Here is a 27,936-nt window from a genome sequence, read left to right as displayed (position 1 = left end):
ATTGTACATGGTGGACAGACTCGAGATTTAGAGAAATTCCAGCATCTGACCTACTGTAGTAGCCAAAGTATTATGTGTGTATATTGGTCCATTTAAGTTTTGTTCAATGGAAATCCTGAGGACTTGAGGTTTTAGCCATGATAATGATATTGAATATCAATGAGAGATCATTAGATTCTCTTTTTGGATGTGGTCAGTGCCTGGCATTTATCAACACATGGATTTAAACTGATACAGTATCTGGTATCAATTTATCTAGTACTTTTAAAAAATGTTGTGTAGTACAAGAATATTTAGAAAAAAAAGACGACCAAACTATGCTTTAGGACAGTTTTTGATCATTTACTCCAGGCATTCCAGAGCATAGGAATTAGTCAACTACAAGGTTCAGCCACCATTGCTGAAATTATTAAAATCAACCTTACTCAAGAAACTAATATAGATATTACTGAAGGTTGTGGGCTTAGAGGAAATTAGAGTTTTTTGGGGGCTGGTGGTAGTGGAGGGAGTGATGAAAGGATTTGAAAACAAAAAGGAGAATTTTAAATTCAAGGTAATGTTTCACCAGGAACCAGTGCAGATCAGTCAGAACAGGTTGACTTGGAATCGGACTTGGTTTTACTTGGGACAGAGTTTTGGGTCACATCAAACTCAAGGTAAAAAATGTGGAAGACCTGATAGGTTGAAATAGTTAAGTCTATCCTATAACAAAAGCAGTTTTGGGCAACATCATGTAGTTGAAAAAAATCTTAGTAAATACATTCTGAAGTGAGAGACCCACCCTAGAATCAAATATGATAAAGGTTACAATAGCGTATGTTTTGTCTCAGGGAGGGCAATGGAGTAGGTAGCTAGGAAAAGGATTTGATTAGATTAGAATACATTACAGTATGGAAACAGGCCCTTCGGCCCAACAAGTCCACACCGCCCCGCCGAAGCGCAACCCACCCATACCCCTACATCTACATCTACCCCTTACCTAACACTACGGGCAATTTAGCATGGCCAATTCACCTGACCTGCACATCTTTGGACTGTGGGAGGAAACCGGAGCACCCGGAGGAAACCCACGCAGACACGGGGAGAATGTGCAAACTCCACACAGAGTCACCTGAGGCAGGAATTGAACCTGGGTCTCTGGCGCTGTGAGGCAGCAGTGCTAACCACTGTGCCACCGTGCCGCCCACTGGGACTCTGAAAATAATTATGCTTGAACAAAATTTAATTGTCGGAAATTTCTATTCAATACAGGAACTTGAATAAGTAGTCAAATTAGTCACCAAAAGCGGTATCATCTGAAAGAGGCAGTGGCGAGGCAGAGTCTGTTTCTGTCAGCACTACATTCCAGACTGAAATCTCCTCTTTATTATGGAGGCCAGTCACTGTACTTCTAGCAAAAGAACAGTAAGAAAATGTATAACAATTTTTTTTTAATTACAAGAACTATTCAAATATCTCCTAACAGATACTGGAAACAGCAATAACCTTATGGATATTCAAATTTCAGAAGAGCCACACCAGCTCTATGATAAGCTTCTTGTGCAACTGTAAATTGTTTCTATTTGGCAAACTTCTACATTCACTCAGTGCTTTTTCTACAGTTAATGTCTCTCCCATAGACCAGAAAACAAATCTTAACTCAGAGTCAGAGTTTTAGATCACAGAAACAGGTCCAATTTGTCCATGCCAACCAGATATCCTAAACGTATCTAGTCCAATTTGTTGCATTAGGCCCATATTCCTCTAAACTCTATTTGTATACCCATCTAAAGGCCTTTCAAATGAACTCAGTTGACTAAATTATTTAAAATTGGCTCCTGAACTCATTTCCTACAGGTGTCTAGAATGTCCTCCTTTCCGAATCCTCCACAAATTTCTGCTATTGAAACTACATTTTCAATGACTTTTAAACAATATAGGACTTATTCCCAGCCCTGACTGTTATTGGAATTAGGGCCTGCTAATAACAGCACTTCCGTTGTAGACAACTAATCTCTGAATGAATCTGCTTTTGGCCCCTTTTAGCCCAAATCATAAAACATTAGCCAACAAAACATACCAGCAACCATCACCCTTGAAAAATTTGGTCATATCTAAAATCACATTACTTCTTGCTGTTTATCTTCAAACTATTCAGTTTGGCTGTCTGATGGTAATAAACTCAGGATTTGCACAGAACTGAAAATCTAAAACTGATTTTTTTCCTCCACTTTACCATCACCATTCTCAAATAACATTATAAACATTTAATAATGGCCAAAACCAGATCGGCTTAAGGTGAATTCATGCAGGTCTGAAGAAAGGTCATCAACCCGAAATGATAACTATCATTCCCACCCCTCAGTTTGAGCAGGGTTTTATTTTTCTAAAGCATTACTTCTATCTCCCTTGCATTCTAACATTGCAAAGAGAGTCCAGCATCCTCTTAGCCATTCTGAATATTTTCTGCACCTGAGCCTGATATTTTAACGATCAGATATCTGAACCCCCAAGTTTCTTTGGGCATCAACTGTCTCTAGCTTTTGGACATTGGATCTAAGAAAATTGACACGTTCAAAGTGATGGCTTCATGCAACCAACAATTTCATTTGCTACAGTTTTGCCAATTCACTTTTTTCCTGCCTACACTGCTTACAATGCTGTCCATCTTTGTATGCAACTTCCAATGCTACCACCTAATCATGAGAGTCAATTATTGAAGTCCCAATATAGACTCCTGTGGGATACCATTAACTCACATCTTGCCAAATCCAGTACATGCCTATTAACTGTCTACGGCCTACATCCATTTCCTACCCTGATCAGTAATAAGTCTTCAATTTCATGGCTTTCTACTTAAGCTAACAGTCCTTTAAGACAGGTTTTAAATCAAATATCTCTAGAACCTTGCATAATTAACATCAAAACTCTCCTATCCATACCTTTTCTTACATCTTAAAACTAAAACTTAAACGCAACGCAAGATTTACCTTTCTAAATCCATGCTGGCTTTTCTGATGAATTGAAATTTAAGGTTTTCAATCATCAACTTAATTATGGGCTCCACATATTTCGCAGCAACAGATGTTAGAGTAATTGCTTATACTTGCTTGATTTGTCTGTCGCCTGTCTCGAAGAGCAGGGTGACATGAATAATCTGTTTCTTTCTCCATAAAAGCTGCCCGACCTGCTGAATATTTCCTGTATACTTATTTTCAGATTTCTGGCATGTGCACCATTAAACTTTTATATTACTAAACCAACTGTTGAAAACCACCTCATGCAATCAGCACTGATTCCAGAACAATACTTATTTCATCCTATCAAAACGTCAGGGTCTTTCACAAGTTAAATAAGCCATAAATTCTCAGCTTGTACAGTAAAACTCCACACATATAAAAGCAATACTTCAGATGTGGCAGTTCTGAAATAAAGTAGCAACTGGAGAAACTAAAGTTTGACAGTAGGTGGAGACAGAATCAGAGTTAACATTTTGGGTCCAATATAACTTCTGCATTCTGAAACTAACTTTGTTCTGTCGGCACCGATGCCTCCAGGCCTGCTGAGTACCTCCAGCACTTTGTTTTTACAACACTACAATGATATCTTTCACCAAGATGGTGGCTCCTGCACTTTCTCCTCTTGTTCTTTTCTCTACTTACCTCCTGGAAAGCGCTGGGTCATGGAAGCAGCAGTGGCAGAAGGTGGGGGTTTTGGCAGTCAACCACAAGGTGGATGGCATGCTTGGGCTAAACTCTGGCAGTTTGCAGCATTGCTGCTTCTTTGAGATCCTGATCATGGGAGCAGCTGGGAGTCTGGAGCAGTACCTGAGTGCTAATCTAGCAGGAGTGTGCTAGCAGGCAGCCTGAGGCAGCTGGCAGCAAGAATGGGAGCCAACAGCCCAAAAGGGACCCATGGCAGGAACAGGAACAGTTGCAAGATAGAGTCATTGTGATGAGTGTGGGCCAAAACGATCAGTCACTTAATGACTGGTGTTGAACTGTTAACTGTTTCTTTGTTCTTCCACTTGAAGTAAGGAGGACTATCATATTGAAATTTTTAAACTGTTTCTTTTGTTTCTATTTTGTATCTAAGGTTCTGTACCCAAGTACCTTGCTACCCAAGATGCACCTTAAGTAGTGACTTGTAAGGTTTTCCCTGTACTCATGGGAGAACATGTGACAATCAACCTAATTCAATTAAATCATTCCAATCTTTTCTCATCTGCTAAAGATATGAAGACTAAGACACAGGTTAATATTTTAGTCAAGAGCCACAGGGAAGATGACAGGAAGAACTTTAGGGTGTAGGTTTGCTCGCTGAGCTGTAGGTTTGATATCCAGACGTTTCATTACCTGGCTAGGTAACATCAGTGGCAACCTCCAAGCGAAGCGAAGCTGTTGTCTCCCGCTTTCTATTTATATCTTTCTCCTGGATGGGGCTCCTGGGGTTTTGTTGTGATGTCATTTCCTGAGGGGTTGATAGATGGCATCTAGATCTGTGTGTTCGTTTATGGCGTTGTGGTTGGAGTGCCAGGCCTCTAGGAATTCTCTGGCATGTCTTTGCTTAGTCTGTCCCAGGATAGATGTGTTGCCCCAGTCGAAATGGTGGTATTTTTCATCCGTGTGTAGGGTTACGAGGGAGAGAGGGTCGTGTCTTTTTGTGGCTAGCTGGTGTTCATGTATCCTGGTGGCTAACTTTCTTCCTGTTTGTCCTATGTAGTGTTTGTGGCAAGAAGAACTTTTTAGTGAGTTTTAAAAACTTATGGACCCTCACTAGGTGGTAGATACAGAATCAAAAAGGAACTTGGACACTTGAGAACAAACTTGCAAAGCTACAGAAACAGGGGAGTGGGACTGGTTTTGTCTACAAAAATTCAGTAAGATTAATGGCCTCTTTCTGTATACTAATTGACTATGACTCTCAAATCTCATTTTACCAAGTCCAGAAACTATGCTTTTAGGGGTTTATCACTGACAAACCAAACATAATTTTCTTTATTACAGTCAGAGATGTCTGTTCCAGAAGCTAATTGTTATGACAGCAGGATTAATGCATCAGGTGTTGGTGTACGTTATAATTACTCCAGAAGTGATAATGACCAGATAATTCAGAACTAAGTTGCAAAAACAACATTTCACAGCTTCAAGGTCAGAAGTCACATGACACCAGGTTATAGTCCAACAGGTTTGTGAAATCACAAGCTGCTCATCGGATGGAGTGAAGAGAAGCACACAGGCACAAAATCTATAGGCAGAGATCAAAAGATGGTACAAAATGGTGATAGCGACAGGCTGAATAACAAATCTCTACAGGTGTCAAGACGGTGTGAGTGAAGTGTCAATAGTTGAATAGCAAGTGAAAGGATAACTTACAATCAGATTAATTGAGGCAGAAAGATAATTACAAACAAAAATAAGTTGGTGCTGGAAATAAACCAAAATGGTTGGAACAACATGAGGTGTAAGAGTTGCATGCTGACACGAGACTTTGAAGATGCTATGGTAACAGATGAATGGATATCACACAATAATTCCAAGACGGGATGTTCTCTCCTAGTCAAGAAAAAAATTCAGCAGTCAAGGACACTCAGCCTCTAATCTTCAGGTAAGCATCCTCCAATGCAGCCTTTGGAGATGCGCAACAATGCAGAATCACAGCAGAAGCTGATAGCCAAGTTCTGTACCCATGAAGACAGCCTCAACTGTGATTTTTAGGTACATACCATGCGACACATAACCCCACCATACTGTTGTGTCTGTAAAATCTTCCTTACTGTCCTGTTTTGACACCATCACCTTGATAAGTTATGATCTCTCTACCTTAGTTGGTACAGTTTTGGATTACTTGTTACTTTGACTAGACCCTTTGCATGAAATGCATGTCATGTAATTCTACCAATTTGGTTTTTTCCACTTTTTTGTAATTACCTCTCTGCCTCAATTAATTGAATTACAGTTCATCCTTTCACTCGCTTTTCAGCTGTTGACACTTCATTCACACCTTGTGATACTTTTGATCACCTGCAGATTTATTATTCAGCCTATCAACACTCCACTCATAGCATTTGTAAGATCGTTTAATTTCTCTGCCTATAAATTATGTGCCTACATGCTTCTCTTTACTCCACCTGATGAAGGAGTGGGGCTTTGAAAGCTTCAAAATTCAAATAAACTTGGACTAAAACCTGGTGTCATGCAACTTCAACTTTGTCCACCCCAGTTCAACACTGGCACCTCAAGATTCATAGCTTCACCACTGAGGTAATCATACAGCCTATTAGAATATTTGTTACATTAAACACCGAACATTCTCAATTAGAAACAAAATAGCACTGAACAGCAGGTTGGAAAGATATTCTGAGCAATGTTACATTACCAGATTCATGACTGAGTTAAGTTAATTGGACAAGGCATCTTTTCTCAAATAAATTTATAACAATATTTGCATCTTGATAGTATCAAAGAGAGAACACTTACTTCAATTGGTACCAACCAATCACATATTTCAGCACTACAACTTACATCCTCCAGAAAAGTGGACGCTAATCCTCACTGTAGATACGACTATCTAACCAATATCATTTTGTGCAAATATGGTCAAAGATACTTTCACATTTGTGGATTACATTACATGCTAAAGCAAAATAGATTTCACGAGAAGACACATGAAACCTGCCTTAACACCAAGTCTCCATATTGACAGTGGTTGACCTATTTTAAAGTAAGGGCATCTCAAAGTTGATTTTGCTTCTCTCCATGGACACTGCCAGACCTACTGGAACATGTGGAACATGTCCAGCATATCTGACTTTATTATCGATTTACAGCATCCTTAGCATTCGTCATGTGCACAAGTTTGAATTATTTTCTGAATATCATAAATAAACTAGACTTTTAATTCACTTCCAAATGCTAGTTTAGTGTATAGTAGACTTTTAAATGCTAAGTTTACTCTAATGCAATCACTATACCATAGTTTGTACTGTTTCTGAAATGCTCTCAACTGAGTATGTTTCACTGAAGGTAGCACACTTTAAACCTAAGCAGAATTAAGTCTCTTTTCAGTCTTGCAAGTTCCTCTGGTCCCTTGCAATACACAATTTTTATAAACAGTGACAAAAACCCAGAAAATTCTGAACTAGGGCTAGATTGTAAAAACACAAATTGAAAGCTCAAGAGGGAAGCATTTCAGATTGCTTGCAATCTACAATACTGTAAGAGAGTGGAATGAAGTGCTAATTTCAAAAGCTTCATAGTATTGCTATTTATGCCAATTTTCAATATTTCACTACATGGAAGTCATCAGCAATAAATAGAAGTTGGATAGTGAGACAGATTAAATAACATTTCAATCCTAACCCCAAATTCTGCATTCTAACTGCAGCTGTATCACCCCAATAACAAAGTATGAATTTTAGATTTCAATATATGCTGTAAAATGGGAAACCTTCAGTCATAATTGCCAAACATCTGAAAACTGATATATGCATATAGGAGTACTTGGTTGCGTACTTCAGAACAGCTTACAATTGCAAAGCAATAAATGCTGATTGAACTTTAAAAGGAGGATTTCACTTGCATGCAACTAAAATTCTCTATCGCATCTCCATAAATTGCCCCAAAAACTTAATTTAAAAACTCATTCTTTTTTTAAATGGAACTTTCATTGGAGAGGAGGGCAGTGACAAGACTTCAACCATGTCACTCCAAGCAATTGCGATGGAGACAAGCTTGATCAACTAGCTCATATTTGATCCAGCATATCAATTTTATTTGTTTGTAGGTATGAATCTTACTGGAACAGGGACGAAAGTAAATGCCAACAGAAAATATACTACACACAAAGAATACCCTCCATTGAAAAGAAATTCAAAATACAAATCACCCAAAAGACTAACCAAATTATCAAGCTGTTTGAGGACTTTCTCAGTCTGTAATTCAATGGAACAGTCAGGTTGAATGGATTAAGGTTTGAAGATACTGGAAGAGATCAAATCTTTAAACTGATGTTATATTGAATAAAGTATGATCATTCGTTTTTTCTTGATTTCAGTTGCGCTGAGTAATGTGAAAATTGCAAAACATGGCCCCCAAGCAAACTAGCCCTGTGTCTCCCAAGTACATTACACTCCTCTACATTATCCTCGCATATCCATCATTAGCCAAAGTGCGAGAAAGGAAAGATGTACCTTTCATAAAAATCACACCGCAAAACTTCAATTATTGAATGCCATAGCTGGATAATTTTAAAAAGGAATTCATGTCTTGTAAATGGTAGGGAATCATGAGTGTTATACATCCAGAGTGGGGAAACAATGCCAAACATGTGAACATGTAGGGAATAGAGGGCTATAGACCACATGCAGGACAATGGGATTAGTTTAGAATTACATCATGGTCAGCACAGACTGTGGGTTTAAGGACTGGTTTCCATCATGTGACATTCTATATGTTTGAAATGTTGTCATTTATTTCTTAAGAAAAAGATTTTAAACACAGGAATGATTAATGTCTCGACAGTGACATAGGAAGAAAACACTTACTTTCTCCACATGTTCATAGATCTTTCAGATTCTTTTTCAATACGGCCCCATGCAGCGAGGAAGGCAAATGGCCAAGCCAGCAACATCATGAAAGCAGCCAAGAGCAGACGAATTGGGAACAGAGTGACGGTCATAATTGCTAACTGAAAAATTTAAAAATACAAAACGTTGGAATGCAAAAAAGAACAAGTTTTAATCCAAGACAATACGCGGGTGTATTTCACTACACTTTAAACATTTAATTATCACATTAATTGAAAGGTTGTAAGAGATTTTGTTAACTCAATGCAAGAATCAGATGTTAATCTAAAAAGCACACTTTAAATGGGGGTACCTTAATTTTAAAGGCACTCAGCTGGTATTACATTAATGTAAACACTAATTGTATACAAGTTCGAATTTGCACATTTCGTGCACCATTTTGCAAAGACTACTAGCTTATCCGATATCACAGTAGTCACGTGAAGGAGAAAGATCATGAACTAGCATTTGCAATGACATTCTAGTACAATGGAAGCTCATTTTTTTCTCAGAGCACCCAGAGGAACAGAAAAGAAAACCTGTTATAATGTACAAATAAAAAAGTACAGAAGTAGTTTATCTGGGAGTTGAATACAAAGATTTGAAAGCATCAAGCTTTGTTTATAAGTATTCATTTAACAAAAATTAGTCACTTGGTAGTACAGAACTGGAATATAGTGAAAGCTTTTCATACTGCATTCATCAGGACCTAGAATATCTTACAGCGAAATGCGCTCCCAGCTATCTGCTATGTGAGTTCACCTCCATCATCCTGACAACAGTCTACAGTGACTTCAACCAGGCGAACCTCAAGATGGTGCTGCCAAAATATCACCAATATTTTTCCTGCCCCACTAAAGGATTGAACATTCTGGACCACTGCTACACAAGCAAAAACACCTTATCACTTCGGAAAATAGGTCACAATGCAGTGTTCCTCCTCCCAGTTTAGAAGCAAAAGCTGAAACAGGATGATCCTTCACAGAAGGTAGCATAATGCTGGTCTGAGGCAGTGGAGGAGTTTCTCTGGACTGCTCAGAATCAGTGGACTGGACCAGACCATATTCAACAACTCAGCAAGCAACCTAAAACGAACAGAGTTATGGACTTCATTAGTAGCTGTGAAGAGTACTGTGTGCCAGTGTAGTCAATCCCCAACCAGACAAGGTGAATAAACTGGGAAATCCAATGCCTACTGAAGACCAGGCATGCAGCATTCAAGCCAGATAACCCAGACCTATACAGAAAATCCAGATCTAGCATCTGCAAAGCATCAGAGATGCCAAGAGGCAGTACAAGATGAAGTTAGAGGCCCAAACCACCATATGAACACCTGCTGCTTGTGGCAAGATCTATACATCATGGGATACAAAACAAAGCAGAGTAAGATAGCAAATAAAAATGCACCCCTCTCTCACACACTCAGCTTGAGCAGAGTACCAGTAGTGTGGCCTCACCTGCCCTGACAGCTCCGGATACACCTATTCCCTCCATCATCCTTGCAGACGTGAGATCAGTCTTCCTGACAGTCAACCCAAGAAAAGTGACAGGCCCAGACGGAATGTCAAGCCACGCACTTAGATCCTGAGTGGACATCCTCTGACATCTTCAATCTATCACTCCTACAAGCCAAAGTCCCCACCTGCTTTAAGACCACCATGATCCCAATCGGAAAGAAAGCACTTGCAACATGCCTTTATCTCTACTGCTCAGTGGCTCGGACCTCCATAAACATGAAATGCGTAGAGAGGTTGGCCTCAGCCCACCAATTCTAGCCTTCCAGTCTACCTTGACCCCTGCAATGTGCTGACTAACTAAACTTGTCCACACAGAAGCCACTTCCCTAGGTCTACACTCATCTCCGGAATATCTGGACAACAAGGACACCTACATCAGACTCTTACTCTTACTCAATGAAGGTGGAGCTGTAGTCAACACCAGAATGCCCTAATTTCAAAACTAAGAGTTGGCTTTGGCTCTGCCTTCTGTAGTTGGATGTTCAGCTTCTTGACCCACAGACTGCAATCAGTGAAGAGAGACAACTGCATCTCAATGTTCAACACTGGAGCCTCCCAAGGATGAGTTCTCAGCCCCGTACTGTACTCCCTGATCACCCACAACTATAGCCAAATTCCAAATGAATGCCAACAAGTTTACTATCACCACCACGGTAGGACAGAGATCAAATAACAATGCGTCAGAATATGGAAAGGAAACAGAGGGCTTTCTGTCGTGATGCAACGATAACAACCTCTCAAAGACGGCATAAAAAAAAACTGATTGCTGACTTCAGAAAGATTGGAGAACATTCCCCCCATCTACATCAAAAGCTGAGGTGGACAGGGTTGACAGCATCAAGTTCTGAGGAGTGATAAGAACAGAAACTGTCCTGAACTTCCGACATAGATGCAACAGTCCAGAAGACATAACATCACTCAGGGAACTTATGAACATGCAAAATTTCCTAAGGACCCTCACCAACTTTTGCAAGATACACCAAAGAAACTATACTATTCCAGTGCATAATGGTCTGGTATGACAACTGTTATGCCCAGGACCGTAAGAAACTACAGAAGGTTGTACACACAGCCCAGACCATCAAGAAGCCAATCGCCCCATTCCCATTCTCTCCTGTTCACTGCCATCCACTACAAAAACAACCGACTCCCATAGCTACGTTAATGCAGCTCTTCCTACCCCACATTCTGCAAGGATTCCATCCCAATCTCCCAGTTCCTTTGTCATATCTCTTCAGATGATGCCACCTTCCAAAACAACGCTGCTGTCATGGCTTCCTTCTTCTATAATCATGGTTTCTCAACCAATGTAGCTGACAGGTCAGATGCATCTGACCTTCACTCATGCTTCCACCCTTGTCCCTTCCCATCACTCAACAGAGCGTTTGGGTCCCCCTTGTTCTCACTTTTCATCCCACCTCCACATTCAAAAGGATCATTCCCTGCCATTTCAGACAATTCTAGCAGAATGCCACCAAACATCTTCTAATTTTCTACTTGCATTCCACAGGGATCCTTCCCTCCAGGACACCCTAGATTAGTCCACAACTACCAACCCCATGGCCCTACCCCGGTCCCACCACATGTTTCCAAGTAACCACAGAAGATGCCCCTTTATCTCTTCCCTGCTCACCATCTAAAGTCCAGAATAGTCTTTTCAGGTGAAGCAACACTTCCCGTTGTAACTCCTCCAATCATAACACTGCTAGAGTCCTATAGCACAGAGACAGGCCCTTTGGCTCAAACTGGCCCATGCCAACCAAAATGTCTATCCACATTAAACCCATTTCTCTGTATTTAGCCAATATCCTTCTAATCCTTTCCTATCTATGTATATGTACTTGTCAAAATGCCTTTTAAAAATGTTAAATGTACCCATCTCAACGACTTCCACTGGCAGTTCATTCCAAATGTCTATAAACATTGCTTTTCAGATTTAACTGATGGCCTCTAGCCCTCGATTTCCCAACCCTGGGAAAAAGACTGAGTACATTCACCCTATCTATGCCCCTCATGATCTTATAGAGATGCAACACACCATTCTGATTTTTCACAGCTGGCCACAGAAATGTCTGTCTATGCTTCACTTGAGTCCCATATCATGATCTTTTAGAGCCCAACGTATCCCTCATTGCACTAGAGCCAGTCTTGATTCCAGAAACTTGGCTGTTTGTGCTAAATGCCAGAGAATCCATCACCCCCTAAATTTTCCAAAACAGCATACTTATTTGAAATGGGGATAGCCACAGAAGACTCCTACACTACCTACACTTAGATGGATTAACTCCAGGAAAGCTATGTGACTGTATCTGCAACCTTTCTCTTCCTATAACTGCCTTCCATTACACCCCCTTGCACTTGTAAATTCCTCATTGCCAGTCGCTCCAACTGATCCATTCGATCTGATAGAGTTCGCAACCAACGGCATTTATTGCAGGTATAATTTTCAGTAACACGTAAACTCTCCCTAAACTCCCACATCCGACAAGGGCACATCACTTGAAGGGCAATTTTTGCTCCTTCAAATCTAGAGACCCAGAAAATAGCACTGTCTTATTCCTCGACAAAACATTGCTGCAGGCTAACTTAGGAGCTTATATTTTTAAGTTTAATTGAGAGTTCTAGTTTTTTCTTTAATATACTTGAAGTGCCTCTTTGGATTCACCACAATTTTCTCAGCCAAGGCTCTCTCATGACCCCTTTTAACCTCAAGTTCCTCCTTCAGTAAACTGCGCTCTCTGTATACCTCCAGGGATTCCCTTGATGCCTGCCACCTGTATCTGAGCCACACCACCAGCACCTCTTTTCCTGATCAAAGACTCAATATATCATCAAGGCTTCACTATCCCAACCTTGCGCTTCACCCTCACAGGAACATATAGATCTTGAACTCTAGCTATCTCACTTTTTAAGGCCTCCCACTTGCCAGAGGTTCATTTGTCAATAATGAAACTACTCTGATCAACCCCTGCAAGCTCCTAATTCCATCAAATTTGGCCAGCCCCAATTCAGAACTGGAACCTGTGAACTGGTTTTGTCCCTCTACATAACCATTAAAAGGAGTAGAACTACGGTCACTGGTCCCAAAGTGCTCCCCACTGTCACCTCCATCACCTGCTGGAGGTCCTGCTCTATTTACCAACAATAGGTCATGTTTTGTCCCTTCCCAAGTACTACTTCAGGAATCTTTCCTGAATGCACAAATTCTATCCCATTTAAGCTCTTAATGCTATGGCAGTCCCCAGTTTATATATTAGGAAAATTAAAACCCCCGATTGCTCCTGCAAATCTCTCCAATCTCCCTGCATATTTGTTCGTCTAATTCCCATTGACTATATGGGAGACTATAGTACAACCTCAATAACATCACACACACGGTGGGCAGCACGGTGGCACAGTGGTTAGCACTGTTGCCTCACAGCGCCAGAGATCCGGGTTCAATTCCCGCCTCAGGCGACTAACTGTGTGGAGTTTGCACGTTCTCCCCATGTCTGCGTGGGTTTCCTCCCACAGTCCAAAGATGTGCAGGTCAGGTGAATTGGCCATGCTAAATTGCCCATAGTGTTAAGTAAGGGGTAAATGTAGGGGTATGGGTGGGTTGCGCTTCGGCGGGGCGGTGTGGACTTGTTGGGCCGAAGGGCCTGTTTCCACACTAAGTAATCTAATCTAATCAACAAGGCCTCACTGGATGATCCTTCAGTTATTTCATCTCCAACTATTGTGGAGATACTTGCCTTAATCAAAAATTCAACTCCCCCCTCCCCTCCTTCCACTACATAAAGCACCTGTACTCTAGTCCATTAAGCTGCCAGTTCTGTTCCCCCTTAACAGTTTTTCTGTAATGGCTATAATATCCCAGTGCCACATAGCTATCCACACCCTCAGTTCATTGGCCTTACCCATCAGTCCTCTTGTACTGAAATAAATGCAATTTATTCCAACAGGCATTCCTCACTCCGCCATGTTCCAGCCTGACCTGTCTCTTCAATTGTCTCCTGCTTGAGGATTCTACCCCTCTGCCAATCACATTTAAACCCTCCCTTTGCTGCACTAGCAAATCTTGTGTATTGTATTCGATGCACCCAATGCAGCCCACTCTACACTGGAGAAACCAAATGCAGACTGGGTGATCACTTTGCACAACACCTCCAGTCCATGCGCAAGCATGACCCTGACCTGCCCACAGCCAGTCATTTTAACACAGCATCCTGCTCACATTCCACTTCTTGGTCCTTGGCATGCTGCAACACTGCAGTGCATCAGTGAAAACTGGAACAGCATCTTCAAACTAGGCACTTTACAACCTTCTGCTAAATTAGGAATTCAATGACTTCAAATTATGAACCCACTTCTTCCCTTTCTTTTAGCTTTGATACATTGTCACCCTTTCTCTTCCCTACCCACAACCCAGTGGGACTCTGCTCTTTCCAATCTGACATACCATTGTTCTGCCATTTGCACATTCTGATCACTTAATCTGAACTGTCAACGTCCCTTCTCCCCCAGCACTCCAAGCCCAACTATTCCATAAATGCTGTCCCCTCCACACTTCACTAGCTCTGCTGGAGTCATCTAGATTCAAACTGTTAGCTTGGTTACTCTCCATGGATGCTCCCTGATCCACTGTGATCTCCATTTCATTTTATTTTTGCGCCCATCTATAGACTCCACTAATATTTTTCATTGCCGTGAAAAGGCTGCAAACAAAGAGCCCTCCCATCCCAGTAAAGTTTTCCTAAACCTCTTCCATTAGAGAGAGGAAACAAGCTTGAACACGCACCAACAGGCTCAAAAACAGCTGCTTCGCTGCTATTAGACTGAAGGGACACTAACTTCACATAATGTTCATCTTGCTAAGCACAACTCCCACAGTTGTAACCTCCATGTCTTGCTGTAAGCACCTTATGTCCTTGTTTACTGTGATCATTAGCACTATTTGTAAAACAAAGCTTTAGGTACATGTGACTACAATAAATGAAATCTGGAATTTAGTAAAAATCTAATAATGATAACAGTAAATTGCTGAGTGATGCAAAAACCCAAATGATTCATTAATATCCTTTTAGCAAAATAAATCTGCCACCCTCCCCTGGTTTGGACTATGTAATTTCAGATCCACAGCAATGCAACTGATTCTTAACAGCCCTCTATCAAGCCACTCATTGTACTCAATTGCTAAAAGTCTTGAAATAGTAAATTAACCCTAACAAACCAGCTGGCTTTGAAATGGCAAAAGCAAACTCAGCTCTTGCAGAATTCTTATTGGCAGCCTAGAGCCAAAACTGAAAGAGAAACAACCTGTCAGTAATCCTCATGAAACAAAACCTTAAAAAGTACCGATGCTCCCCTGTCAGTGACACAGGAGATACAGCACAGTACAAGTCAGGAAGTCAAGAAAGTGTATCCAGGAGGCACTGTGATCTACTAGTGGCAGCAGAATTGTACTCAAACAGAAGGTGAAACCTTATAGCCAAGCACATCATTATCATCAAGCCAAGGGATCAACCCTGGTTCAAAGGACAGCATGATGGGAGTGTGATGATGATATTGCTCCTGTAACAAAGTAATGTTGTCCTTGGTTTTGTTTTCAGAGAAGTCGTAAAAGAAACTGAAAAGTCTAGGTTTGGATGGGTTTTACGGTCAGTTTGATTATAGCCAACAGGTACTATCTCAGGCAAAAGGCTTTAAGTTTAAAACGAACACGTACAATGAAAGGGGAGTGGGAGAAAGTGAGGAGTGCAGATGCTGCAGATCAGAGTCAAAGTGTGTGGCACTGGAAAACCACAGCAGGTCAGGCAGCATCGAGGAGCAGAAGAGTTGACATTTCGGGCACAACCCCTTCTGCAGGAATGTGGGGTGGGGGAAGGGAGATTGGAAGGTGACAGGTAGATGCAGGGGTGTGATGGTGATAGGTCAGAGCAGATAGGTGGGAAGAAAGGTGGACCCAGGTGAGATAATTCAGTAGGTGGTGTAAAGTTGGAGGGTTGGAACTGGGATGAGGTGAGGAGATGAGAAAACCAGTGAAAATGACATTGATGCTGTGTAAGTGTGGAGGGTCCCAAGGCAGAAGATAAGGCATTCTTCCTCCAGGTGATGGATGGCTAGGATTTGGCAGTGGAGACAGCCCAGGACTTGCATGTCCTTGGCAGAGTGGGAGGGGTAGTTGAAGTGGTCGACCACAGGGAGGTGGAGCTGTTTGGTGACTGTCCTAGAAAGGGGAGTGGCCAGTTCTCCAAGCTCAGTTTTTCTCTGCTTTGGTTTGGTTTTAGCACAATAGTGTTCTAAAGTTGCTGGACTCAAAAGCAGGTCCATGCTGGTATCTCTGACTTCTTGTAAGACTGTTGATTTTACCTTTTGTGCCAAGGGGTGTTTATAGAGATTGTTGCGAGTATTTGGAATAGCATTAGGGAGAGGGGATAATCTGTTGGGTTTTTGAATAAGCCAAGTTATTTTGTGTTCCATTCTTTTGTTTTTCATTCAGTAATCCGGTAGATGAATTCTGTTTTGATCAACTGTATTCCTCCTGGAATATCCATGTTACACCTGCTTAAAACAAGTTAGCATCTGGGCTATTTTCTTGAAATGTTTTGAGGGGGTTTGGCCTGGTCCATAACAGATTGGGGGCTGTTTGCTGGATTTGTCCTATAGTTCTGATTTGGAATTAGGGTTGTTGGACTCAATAGCAGAGTGTGGTAGAGGTGGTATATTTTGTTCTGGGTGTTGAGTTCGGTAGCTCAAACAGTGCTTAGGATAGCAATGGCTCTTTCAGTCACGAAAGGTTCTCTGGGGGTGAAGAAGTGACATTGGGGGTTTTGCAAAAGGAGATTAAGACCAAGCTGCTGGAATTAACAGAAAAGCTGGAGCTGCCTCATAGAACATAGAAAAACACAGCGCAGTACAGGCCCTTTGGCCCTCAATGTTGCGTCGATTCAAGCCCACTTAACCTACACTAGCCCACTATCCTCCATATGTCTATTCAATGCCCGTTTAAATGGCCATAAAAAGAGGGGGAGTCCACACTACTATTGGCAGGGCATTCCATGAACTCACGACTCGCTGAGTAAAGAATCTACTCCTAACATCTGTCCTATACCTACCACCCCTTAAATTAAAGCTATGCCCCCTCATAATAGCTGACTCTATATGTGGAAAAGGGTTCTCATGGTCAACCCTATCTAACCCCCTAATCATCTTGTACACCTCTATCAAGTCACCCCTAAACCTTCTTTTCTCCAATGAAAACAGCCCCAAGTGCCTCAGCCTTTCCTCATACGATCTTCCTACCATACCAGGCAACATCCTGGTAAACTTCCTCTGCACCCGTTCCAGTGCCTCCACATCCTTCCTATAGTATGGCGACCAAGACTGTAACACAATACTCCAGATGCGGCCGCACCAGAGTCTTATACAACTGCAACATGACCTCAGAACTCTGGAACTCAATTCCTCTACCAATAAAAGCCAGTACGCCATATGCCTTCTTCACTGCACTATTTACCTGGGTGGCAACTTTCAGAGATCTGTGTACATGGACACCAAGCTCCCTCTGCTCATCCACACTACTAAGTATCCGATCATTAGCCCAGTACCCCATCATCTTGTTACTCTTACCAAAGTGAATCACTTCACACTTACCTACATTGAACTCCATTTGCCACCTTTCTGCCCAGCTCTGCAGTTTATCTATATCCCACTGAAACCTGCCACATCCTTCCTCACTGTCAACAACTCCACCGACTTTCGTATCATCCACAAACTTGCTCACCCAACCTTCTAGCCCCTCCCTCAGGTCATTTATAAAAACGGCAAACAGCAATGGTCCCAAAACAGATCTTTGCGGAACACCGCTCGTAACTGCACTCCAAGATGAACCTTTACCATCAACTACTACCCTGTCTTCTTCCAGCCAGCCAATTCCTAATCCAAACCTCCAACTCACCCTCAATGTCATACCTGCGTACTTTTTGCAGGAGCCTACCATGGGGAACCTTATCAAACTCCTTACTAAAAACCATATACACCACATCTACTGCTTTGCCCTTACCCACCTCCTTAGTCACCTTCTCAAAAGAATTCAATAAGGTTTGTGAGGCACAACCTGCCCTTCACAAAACCATGCTGACTATCCTTGATCACATTATTCCTATCCAGATGTTCATAAATCCTATCCCTTACAATTCTCTCTAAGACTTTGCCCACAACAGAAGTGAGACTCACCGGCCTATCGTTACTAGGGTTATCCCTACTCCCCTTCTTGAAGAAGGGAACCACATTTGCTATCCTCCAGTCTTCTGGCACTATTCTTGTAGACAATGAGGACATAAAAATCAAGGCCAATGGCTCTGCAATCTCCTCCCTTGCTTCCCAGAGAATCCTAGGATAAATGCCATCAGGCCCAGGGGACTTATCTATTTTCACCCTTTCCAGAATTTCCAACACCTCTTCCCTACATACCTCAAAGCCATCCATTCTAATTAATGGTAACTCAATATTCACATTGGCAACAATGTACTGTTCCTGAGTGAATACTGACGAAAAGTATTCATTCGGTGTCTCCCCAATCTCTTCAGCCTCCACATGCAACTTCCCACTACTATCCTTAACTGGACCTATTCCTACCCTAGTCATTCTTTTATTCCTGACATACCTATAGAAAGCCTTTGGGTTTTCACTAATCCTACCAAGGACTTTTCATGTCCCCTCCTTGCTGCTCTTAGCTCTCTTTAGATCCTTCCTGGCTACCTTATAACTCCCAATCGCCCCAACTGAACCTTCACGCCTCATCTTTACATAGGCCGCCCTCTGCCCTTTAACAAGGGATTCCAATTCCTTATTAAACCACAGCTCCCTCACGCTGTCCCCAAAGTGCTCACCTACCTCCAATTCTAACACCTGGCCTGGTTCGTTACCCACAACCAAATCCTTCCATGAAGAAAGGAGATAATTACATGTGTTGGTAAGCATTTAAATTTGCTGAAAATGCCATCAGAATCTTTAAAAAGGTGGCTACAATTCACTTGAAAATGAAGCAGCTTGAATAGTGGCAAAAGGACAAGGGAAAAGGTAACAAATGAAGCAGTGTGAATTGCGACTAAAAGCAGAGGCAAGAGAAAAAGAATTGCTTTAGCAGAACAGAAAAAAAAAGACAGAAAGGGAGAGAAGAAAGGAAGTGAGTTTGAACTTCAGAAATTGGCACTTAGAGAAGAGTTCAGAAATTCACTTTCTGGTGTAGTGGGAGCTTCCAAAGTCCATTTCAAATCAGTGAGGGATAGAAATTGGGGAAGAGAAAAATCCTCGCTTGGAAAAGGAAAAGGCAGATCTTGGTGAAGATCATAAGGATAACTCACCAAAGAGTAAAAAGGAAATTCCCGAAGAGGAAAGGGAAGCTAAAAAGCTCCAGCTTTTGTTTTCACTGCAATAAAGTAGACCACATGAAATCAGCATTGGGGTTAGGAAAAGCAGTGGGAAGCCAGATGTAGGCATACAGGTTAAGCCAGTAGATTTTGTTGGAGTGGTAACAGAAAGCACAGTGGAGGCTAGAAAGCTGCACCCAATGTACAAGCTGGTTGGACATTGGTTAAGGAGGAAATGCCAGGTCTTCTTAAACCCTTTACCAGCAAAGGAAAACTTTACTTGCATAGGCCAGGAGTAGCAGTTAAACAGGTTACACTATTAAGGGATACAGGATCCCCTCAATCTGTGATGTTGAAAGATGAGAAAATATGTACCTCTGAAGGACTATTGCCAGAAACAAAAAAGTATTGGTAACAGGATTTCATGGTACGACAAGAAGCACTCAATTATGCAAAACGTGAGGTTAGGGTATCCAGTGAAGAGTGGAGAAGTCATAGGAGGAGTACTGGACAAACTCCCAGCTCCAGGATTACAATTTGTCTTTGCTAATGATATAACTAGTTCACAGGTTGAAGTGCTGCCTACGGTGGTGGAAATTCAGGCAACTGAACTATTGCAGGACACATCCTGGCACTTTCCCTGACAGATAATTAGGTTACAAAGTCACCAGTTGAAACAGAATAGATCAAAGAGTACAGATAAGAAAATGAAGTGGAATTAGCAGAGACCTGTTTGATTAGATGGTTGACATAAACCATGAGCAGATAGATGACAAAGCAGACATCTTTAGCTCAGAAAAAACTAAGTCACAGCAGAAAGATGAAAATTTAAAGCAATTGTATTGAAAGGCATACACAGAAGAATCCAAATGTATACCTGACCATCATCTTAAAAATGTCTTAATAAGGAAATGAAGACCATCACAATCAGGCAGATTCAGGTTCAAGTTGCATTGCCAGTGGGTTATAGAAAGGTGTTGCAATTGGTGCACAAGCTACCAGTAGGGGGTCATTTAGGGGTAAGAGAAACCCAAGCTAAAATGCAAAAACATTTTTACTTGCCTGGACTGCACAAGTCTATAGTTGAATTTTGCCAGACATGTCAGGTAATTGGAAAACCACACAGACATAATAAAACCTGCACCTTTGATAACTATTCCTGTATTTGAGGAACTTTTTACAGGAGTCAACAGATTGCGTAGGACCCCTACCTCAAACAAAAAGTGGGCATCAGTATTTGTTAACAATACTGGACATGACCACTACATTTCCAGAGGCCATCCCATTATGCAATAGCACAGCTAAAAGGGTTGTCGAGGAGTTACTCAAATTTTTCACCAGGTAAGGCCTATCCACAGAGATAGTCAGATCAAGAGTCAAACTTCACAAATTATTCAAATTAGTTATGGACAGTTTAGGAATAAAACAATTCAGATGTTTTATTCATCCAGAGTCGCAGGGAGCATTAGAAAGGTGGTATCAGACATTAAAGACCATGTTGAGGTCTTCTAGTCAAGACTATCGAGATGATTGGGATAAGGGAATTCCATTTGTACTTTCTGCAATCAGAGGTGCACCAAATAATTAGACCAAATTCAGTCCAATTGAATTAGTGTTTGGGCATGAAGTGAAAGGATTGCTAAAATTGATTAAGCAGAAATTGATAAGTTAAATTCAGAGACCACATATTTAGACTATGTCAGATTTTAAGGAACGATTAAATAGAGCAGGACAGTTGACTAGACACCATTTAAGAGTATCACTTTAAAAGCAAGACTTAGCCCTGATGAAAGGCTTATGCCCGAAACATCGATTCTCCTGTTCCTTGGATGCTGCCTAACTTGCTGTGCTTTTCCAGCACCATATTCTCGACTCTGATCTCTAGCATCTGCACCCCTCCCTTTCTCCTCCATATCATATGCATGTTTGACCTGATGGTGATGTTTAGTCACACATGGAAGGAACATTTGCAACATTTATCAGACTTGTTTGATAGACTTCGGAAGGCAGGCATGATGATAAACCTGGCTAAAAAGTGAATTTGGCAAAGCTAGAGACACTTTCCTGGACCATGTTTTTGGACATAGATAAATGGCCCCATGGGATGCAAAAACAAAAAGAGGCCTTGGCGAGTTTCCCATACCATCGACAAAATGAACAGTATTATGGTTCCTGGGATTGATTGGATTTTATTGAAAATTCACACCAAATTTTCGCAGTATGGTTGCTCCACTCACTGAATTGCTCAAGGCAATACGTTTCAGTGGACAGTGGACTATCAGAAGGCATTTGACAGCCTTAAAAGCTGTGTTAACCACAGTCCCAGTACTAGCCACACCTAATTGTGCAAAGTCATTCAAGGCGGCTATCGATGCAAACGATGTGGGTGTCAGTGCTGCGCTCTTACAAGACAATGATGTGAAGACAGAAAGACCGATCGGGTACTTCTCCAGGAAACTAAACATTCATCAGCAAGAAATGTGAGAGACTGTTGAGGAGGAGACTTGGAGCTTGGTTCTGGCATTACAACATTTCAAAGTTTGTGTTACTGGGAACGTATCGGAGTCAAATCATATATACTGACCATGACCCATTAAAGTTTGTGAAGAAATTTAAGGACAAAAATGCCAGACTGTTTAGATGGAGCTTGCTGTTACAGCCATTCAAATTTGAAAATTGTGCATGTGGCAGCACAACAAAATGTGACTGTCGAAGCATCATTGAGACTTGAAAGAGAAACGGAGACATTCAGTGGCTGGAGGAAAACAAACAGAATGTAGTTGTGCATGTTTGCATCTTTATAGTCAATGTAATCTATGTGTGTTGAGTGTATTAACGTTTAAGATTTAACGTTTTAAAAAGACATCTCTAGATAGTGATATTTCATTCAAGGGAGCGGGGAGTGTGACAATGCTGCTCCTTTAACAAGGTTATGCTGTTCTTCTTTTTCCAGAGAGATTGTAAAGTCTGGGTTTGGATGGGTTTTCAGGCCAGTTTAATTATAACTAACAGATACTGCCTCAGACAAAAGGCTTTCAAGTTTTTAATTTTAAAAAACACGTACAATGAAAGGGGAGCGGCCAGTTCTCCGGGTCAGTTATTTTTCTCTGGTTTGGTTTGAGTGCAGTGGTCAGAAGCTGCTGGACCCAAAGAAGCAGGGCCACACTAGTACTGACTTCTCTCCTGTAAGACCCGGTTTGATTTTACGTGTCAAGGGGTGCTCATGGGATTGTTGCAAGAATTTGGAACATCCCAAATTTGAAGTTGGGATAGTTTTATGGGCTTTCTGATAGCATGAAGTTATTCTGTTCTCTTTTACTTGCATGTCATTTGGTAAACTTGTAAATAAATTCTGCTTTAAAACTACATGTTTTGACCAACTGCATCTCACCTAGAATGTGTGTTATACCTGCATAAAACTAGTAAAGTTAGGGTCTAGTCTACTTTCTTAATGTTTGAGGGAGTCTGGCCTGGTCCATAACAGAAGCAGCACCAGGCTTACCTAAAACTGAGACATTAACCTAATGAAGTTACAGCACAGACTACTTGTGTGCCAAACAGCACAAGCAGACCGATAGACAGGACTAAGTGGTTCCAAAACCAACAAATCATTACATAACCTTGGCAGCCCTGCTGGCTGTGAATCAGGTGGATAACTAATTAACTTATCAAAGGAAGGGGCTCTACAAATACCCTTAATTTTGGAGCCTAGCAAATCATTGCAAAAGTTGAAGCATTTGCAAGAATCTTCAGAGAGAACCTGGTGAAGTTACAATACAGGACTGTTTCCATGCCAAATATCATGAACAGTGTGCAATAAACAGATCTATGCAATTCAAGAAACAACAGAATCAATCTACACAATTCTGTCCTGCCACATCCAATGATCAATGGAGGCAGTGGCCATATAAATATTCTTATTCTCAAATGGTAGGGAAGCCCAAAACTTCACTGTAAAAGACAAAACTGAAGTATTGGCAACATTCTTCAACCAGAAATTCTGAGTGGATGATCACCTTCAGCCTTCTCCAGACATTTCCCAGCATTATAGATACCAGTCTTCAACTAAATTAATTTACTTTAAATAATATTAAAGAATGGCTAATGAATGGCTAAAGAATACTGCTATACTATAGGCCTTGACAGTATTCCAGCAATAATATTGAAGACTTGTGCTCCAGAACTTGTCACAGTCCTAGCCAAGATGCTTTAGTACAATTCCAACCATTGTCATCTGCCTGAAAATGAAGCAATTTGTCTAGGTATATTCATTCCACTAAAAAAAACAGAACAAATCCAACCTGGTCAATTACACTCTATTTGCTTTCAAACATCAGTTCAGTGATAGAAGAGGTGATCAGTGCTATATAGCAGCAGCAACTTGCACATGATGCTTAGCTTGTGTTCTGCTGTGGCCATTAAGCTTCTGACTTCATTAAAGCCTTGATTCAAATTTGAGTAAAATGAGTTGATCTCCAAATGGAGTGAAGAGTGACTGCACTTGACTTTAAAGCCACATTTGATCATGTGGCAAGTAGTCACACAAGCGTCAGGCAATAACCATCTTCAACAAGTTGGAATTTAGCTATCAACTTAGAGTTAAATGCACAGCACAAATAGACTCTTGGTCTAATTTGTCCAGGCCAACCAGACATTGTAAACTAATCTAGCCAGCATTCAGCCCACATCGCTCTTAAACACTTCCTATTCATATACCCATTCAGATGCCTTTTAAATGTTGTAATTATACCAGCTTCTACCACTTCCTCTGGCAGTTCTTTCCATACATACATACACCAGCCTCCGTGTAAAAGGTTGCCTCTTAGGTCCTTTTTAAATCTTTCCCCTTGCACCCCAAACCTATGCCCTCTAGTTTTGGGCTTGCCCATCCTGGGGAAAAGACCTTGGCTATTCAGCCTATCTGCACCCCTCATGATTTTATGGACTTCTAAGGTCACCCCTCAGTCTCCAATACTCCAGGAGAAAGAGCCCCAGCCTATTCAGCCTCGCCATGTAGCTCAAACCCTCCAACCCCAGCAACATCATTGTAAATTTTTTCTGAACCTTTAAGTTTCACAACATCCTTCCTACACCAGTGAGACCAGAATTGAACACAGTACTCCAGAAGTGGTATTCCATAACCAATTTCCTGAACAGCCACAATGACCTCCCAAGTGCTATACTCAATGTACTGACCAATAAGGTTAAGTACACTAAATGCTTTCTTCACCATCCTGCCTACGTGTAACTCTACTTTCAAGAAACTATGAGACTACACTCCAAGGTTTCTTTGTACAGCAACACCCCCCCCAGAACCATACAATTAAGTGTACAAGTCCTGCCCTAATTTGCCTCTCCAAAATGCAGCACCTCACATTTATCTAGATTAAACTCCATCTATCACTCCTTGTCCCACTGGCCCACCTGACCAAGGTCCCATTGTACTGTTGATAATTTTTATCATCTGTGAACTTACTAACCATATCTATGTTCACATCCAAATAATTTCTGTGAAAAGCCAAAAATTAAGTATAGCTGTGGAGGATCATGTAACACTCCACAATGCTTGAAGTGCCAAGAGAAGCACCCTAAAAGGAACAGCCCTTCCTTTATACAAAATCATTACATCATACAGAGTCAGCAATGCCCACAAGACAACCCCCAGCCACTCAAGACACAATGCAGCGACTTGACCATTTCCAGAAACAATGTAAATCATTCCTTAAATGGCAAGATCTGGTATGATGGCTTTTTAACTGCAACATTCTTATTGACTCTGAATAGGGGATGATAATGTAAATTTTCTGACGAATAGGAGATGATAATATCTGCAAGACAGAAACATACCACCATACCCCCCAGGGCATCCAATTTCTTACAGGTCAGCAGAGCAAATTAACCCCATAAAATCTCAGGGTGGTGAATAGTTTGTCTCTTATTGGAGGGGTAACATTTCTGTGGCTTGAATCCAGCCAAGCCTGGATATTGTCTAGCCCTTATTACATTTGGATATGGACTGCTCCAATATCCGAGGAACTATGAATGGTGCTGAATATTGTGCAATCAGCAAGCTATTTCTGACATTATGATGGAGGGAAGACTATTGAAGAAACTGAAGACTGTTGAGCCTAGCGCAGTACCTTGAGGAACCCCTATCGGAATATGCTGGAGCAAGATGACTGACCTCCAACAACCACAACCATTTTCTTATGTGCCAGGCACAATTTGAGCTTTCCTTACCAATTCCCATTGATTCCTGATGCCACATTTGACACTGAATGGTATTACCATCAAGAATACTGTACGATTAACATTTCATGGTGTTGTTTGGGGGCGGCGGTTTACCATTGTCCAGATACTGAACTGGACTAGCTATATAAATACTGTAGTGATAAGAACAGTCATAAGCTGCAAGTCAGTAGTGTAATTGATTATTCCTAATGAATCAATGCAGCTCCAAAAAGAGACAAACAGCTTGACGTCACCCAGTCAAATCAGTCCTTTTATTGGTACCACATCCTCATTTACTCCTTCCACCACCAAAATACAGTAACAGCAGTGGGCATGATCCAAAAGACAATGCAGAAATTCATTAAGACCCCTTGGGCACTACCCTGTGAAGCCACTTGCAGAACAAGTGCACCAGATTTAAAGAAAACCATCACCTGCAAGTTGCGCTCCAAGTCACTCGCCCTCCAAGTCACTCGCCAATCTGACTGGAAATAGATCAATGCTCCTTCAATGTCACTGCATCAAAACCCAGAAGCTCAAAAAGACAGCATACCATCCTTTCAAAGGCAAACAGACATAGGAAATAAATGCTGGCACAGTCTGCCACATTCACATTATTAATTCATTAGAGGTCTCAACTAGTTTAAGTATTTTACATTTTATTTGACTTATTTTGCATAAACTAAGTTGTGTGATAATCCTCCTGAAACTATCCAAGCTTTAAGAGGCTAAGTGTCATTTAATTACACAGATGCAATATGTAAACATTAGACAAGTAATGAGAGCTACAATCTCCACTAATTAAAAAGGAATTAGTGAGTAAAATATGAAAAGTGTTGTTATTTACAAGCAGTGATGAATAAATGCTGGCACACTAACTCCTGGCAAGGAGCTATCAAGATGCTGCTGAAGCATTTAGAAATTTGCTTTTGTTGCAACCTACTTTAAAATCAATGGATAAGCAAAATGGATATTTACATGAAAAAATACTGTTTTGTACTTAAAGAACAACAGACTGGATTTTGTAGTCACTAAAGTACGGCTGCAGAAAAAAAAGGTTCGTAGGCTGCAGCACAACATCCTCTTATTGCTAGTTAGGAAAAACTGAAAGGTCTTCCACAGAGCAAATATCACATGCTAAAATCTAAACAAACAAGTGCATTATTTGATTTTAAATATTTAAAAATATTTAACATTTTAAGGGGGAGACAGGGGTGGGGATGGGGTGGAAGGGGGCGGGATGGGGGGGGGGGGGGAGAAAGAGAGGGGGGCGCGATGGGGTGGAAGGGGAGGACAGAACAAAAGCTAACAGATGCTGCAAATAGGAGAGAGAAATTGAAAGACTGGTTTCTGACCCAGAGAAAAGCAAAGCAAAGCAAAGCAAAGCAAAGCAAAGCAAAGCAAAGCAAAGCAATGAGAGAGAGTACATAGGAATGGACACAAACATCAATCTTTTATGGATTTATGGATCAGGACTTAACAGATCACTCAGCAAGGTTCAACTGCTTCTGATGGACGCATTCCCAGACAATAATCACAGTCAGCAACTTCTGCGAATGACAAAAATCACTCACCACTCGTGCACAAATGTGAGACTACACAAATGTCACGTGCATGATTCTTTCCTGCAAACTGCTGATAAGCAAATGTTGAAGTACTACGAAAAAGAAGAACTGCAAATACTGGAAATTTGAAACAAAAGCAAGAATTGCTGAAGAAACGCAGCACATTTAGTAGCAGTGCAGAGAATAGTGTCAACATTTCAGGTCCATTGATCCTTTCTCAGAGAATGGTGATTGGAGCTGAAACATTGACTGCTTTCTCTCCACAGATGTTGCCAGACCAGCTGGAATTTCCATGATGTCTGTTTTTGTTACTGAAATGCTATGATTTATGCTGATGGCAACACTGGCAGACTCCAGAGTGAGAACTGGCTTGATAGATCATCAGCTTTAAATTTTAACTCTTTAACAAAAAGTGATCACTGAACATATTCGCATGCGCCCAAGTTTCAAACATCCTATCAAGAGGGAAGTCACAGCAGACAGCTGTTACATTGCAGCAATCATAAAAGGACGAGATTTAGAATTTGATTAATTCTTGGACAACATACTGAGACCCTGTGAAGGTGTGCACATTTAAACCTGCTGGGAGAAAAAGACAAAGTAATTAACTTTGTCTACCAAGATAACAATTCATTTGAAATTACCATTTCAACAATTTTGGTTTGACTATAATGAAGACACTTTGTCTTTTGTCCCCAAGGCACTGGACAGAACAAAGGTATTAC

The 27,936-nt window shown here is 41.1% G+C and overlaps 1 protein-coding gene across 2 annotated transcripts in view; it reads right to left on the bottom strand.

Annotated features, from left to right (window-relative positions):
- Positions 1-27,936, bottom strand: part of LOC140480383 (lysophosphatidylcholine acyltransferase 1-like) — a 169,773-nt gene that overhangs the window by 124,218 nt on the left and 17,619 nt on the right. For both annotated transcript variants that reach the window (XM_072575169.1, XM_072575170.1), the window contains exon 2: positions 8,525-8,667. In XM_072575169.1, coding sequence (XP_072431270.1) covers positions 8,525-8,667 — 143 coding nt within the window. The remainder of the gene's footprint in view (positions 1-8,524; positions 8,668-27,936) is intronic.

Source organism: Chiloscyllium punctatum, chromosome 8 (genome assembly GCF_047496795.1).
Source record: "Chiloscyllium punctatum isolate Juve2018m chromosome 8, sChiPun1.3, whole genome shotgun sequence".
NCBI lineage: Eukaryota > Metazoa > Chordata > Chondrichthyes > Orectolobiformes > Hemiscylliidae > Chiloscyllium > Chiloscyllium punctatum.
Note: the sequence above shows the minus strand (reverse complement) of the source record. Positions and strands in the feature narration are given on the sequence as shown.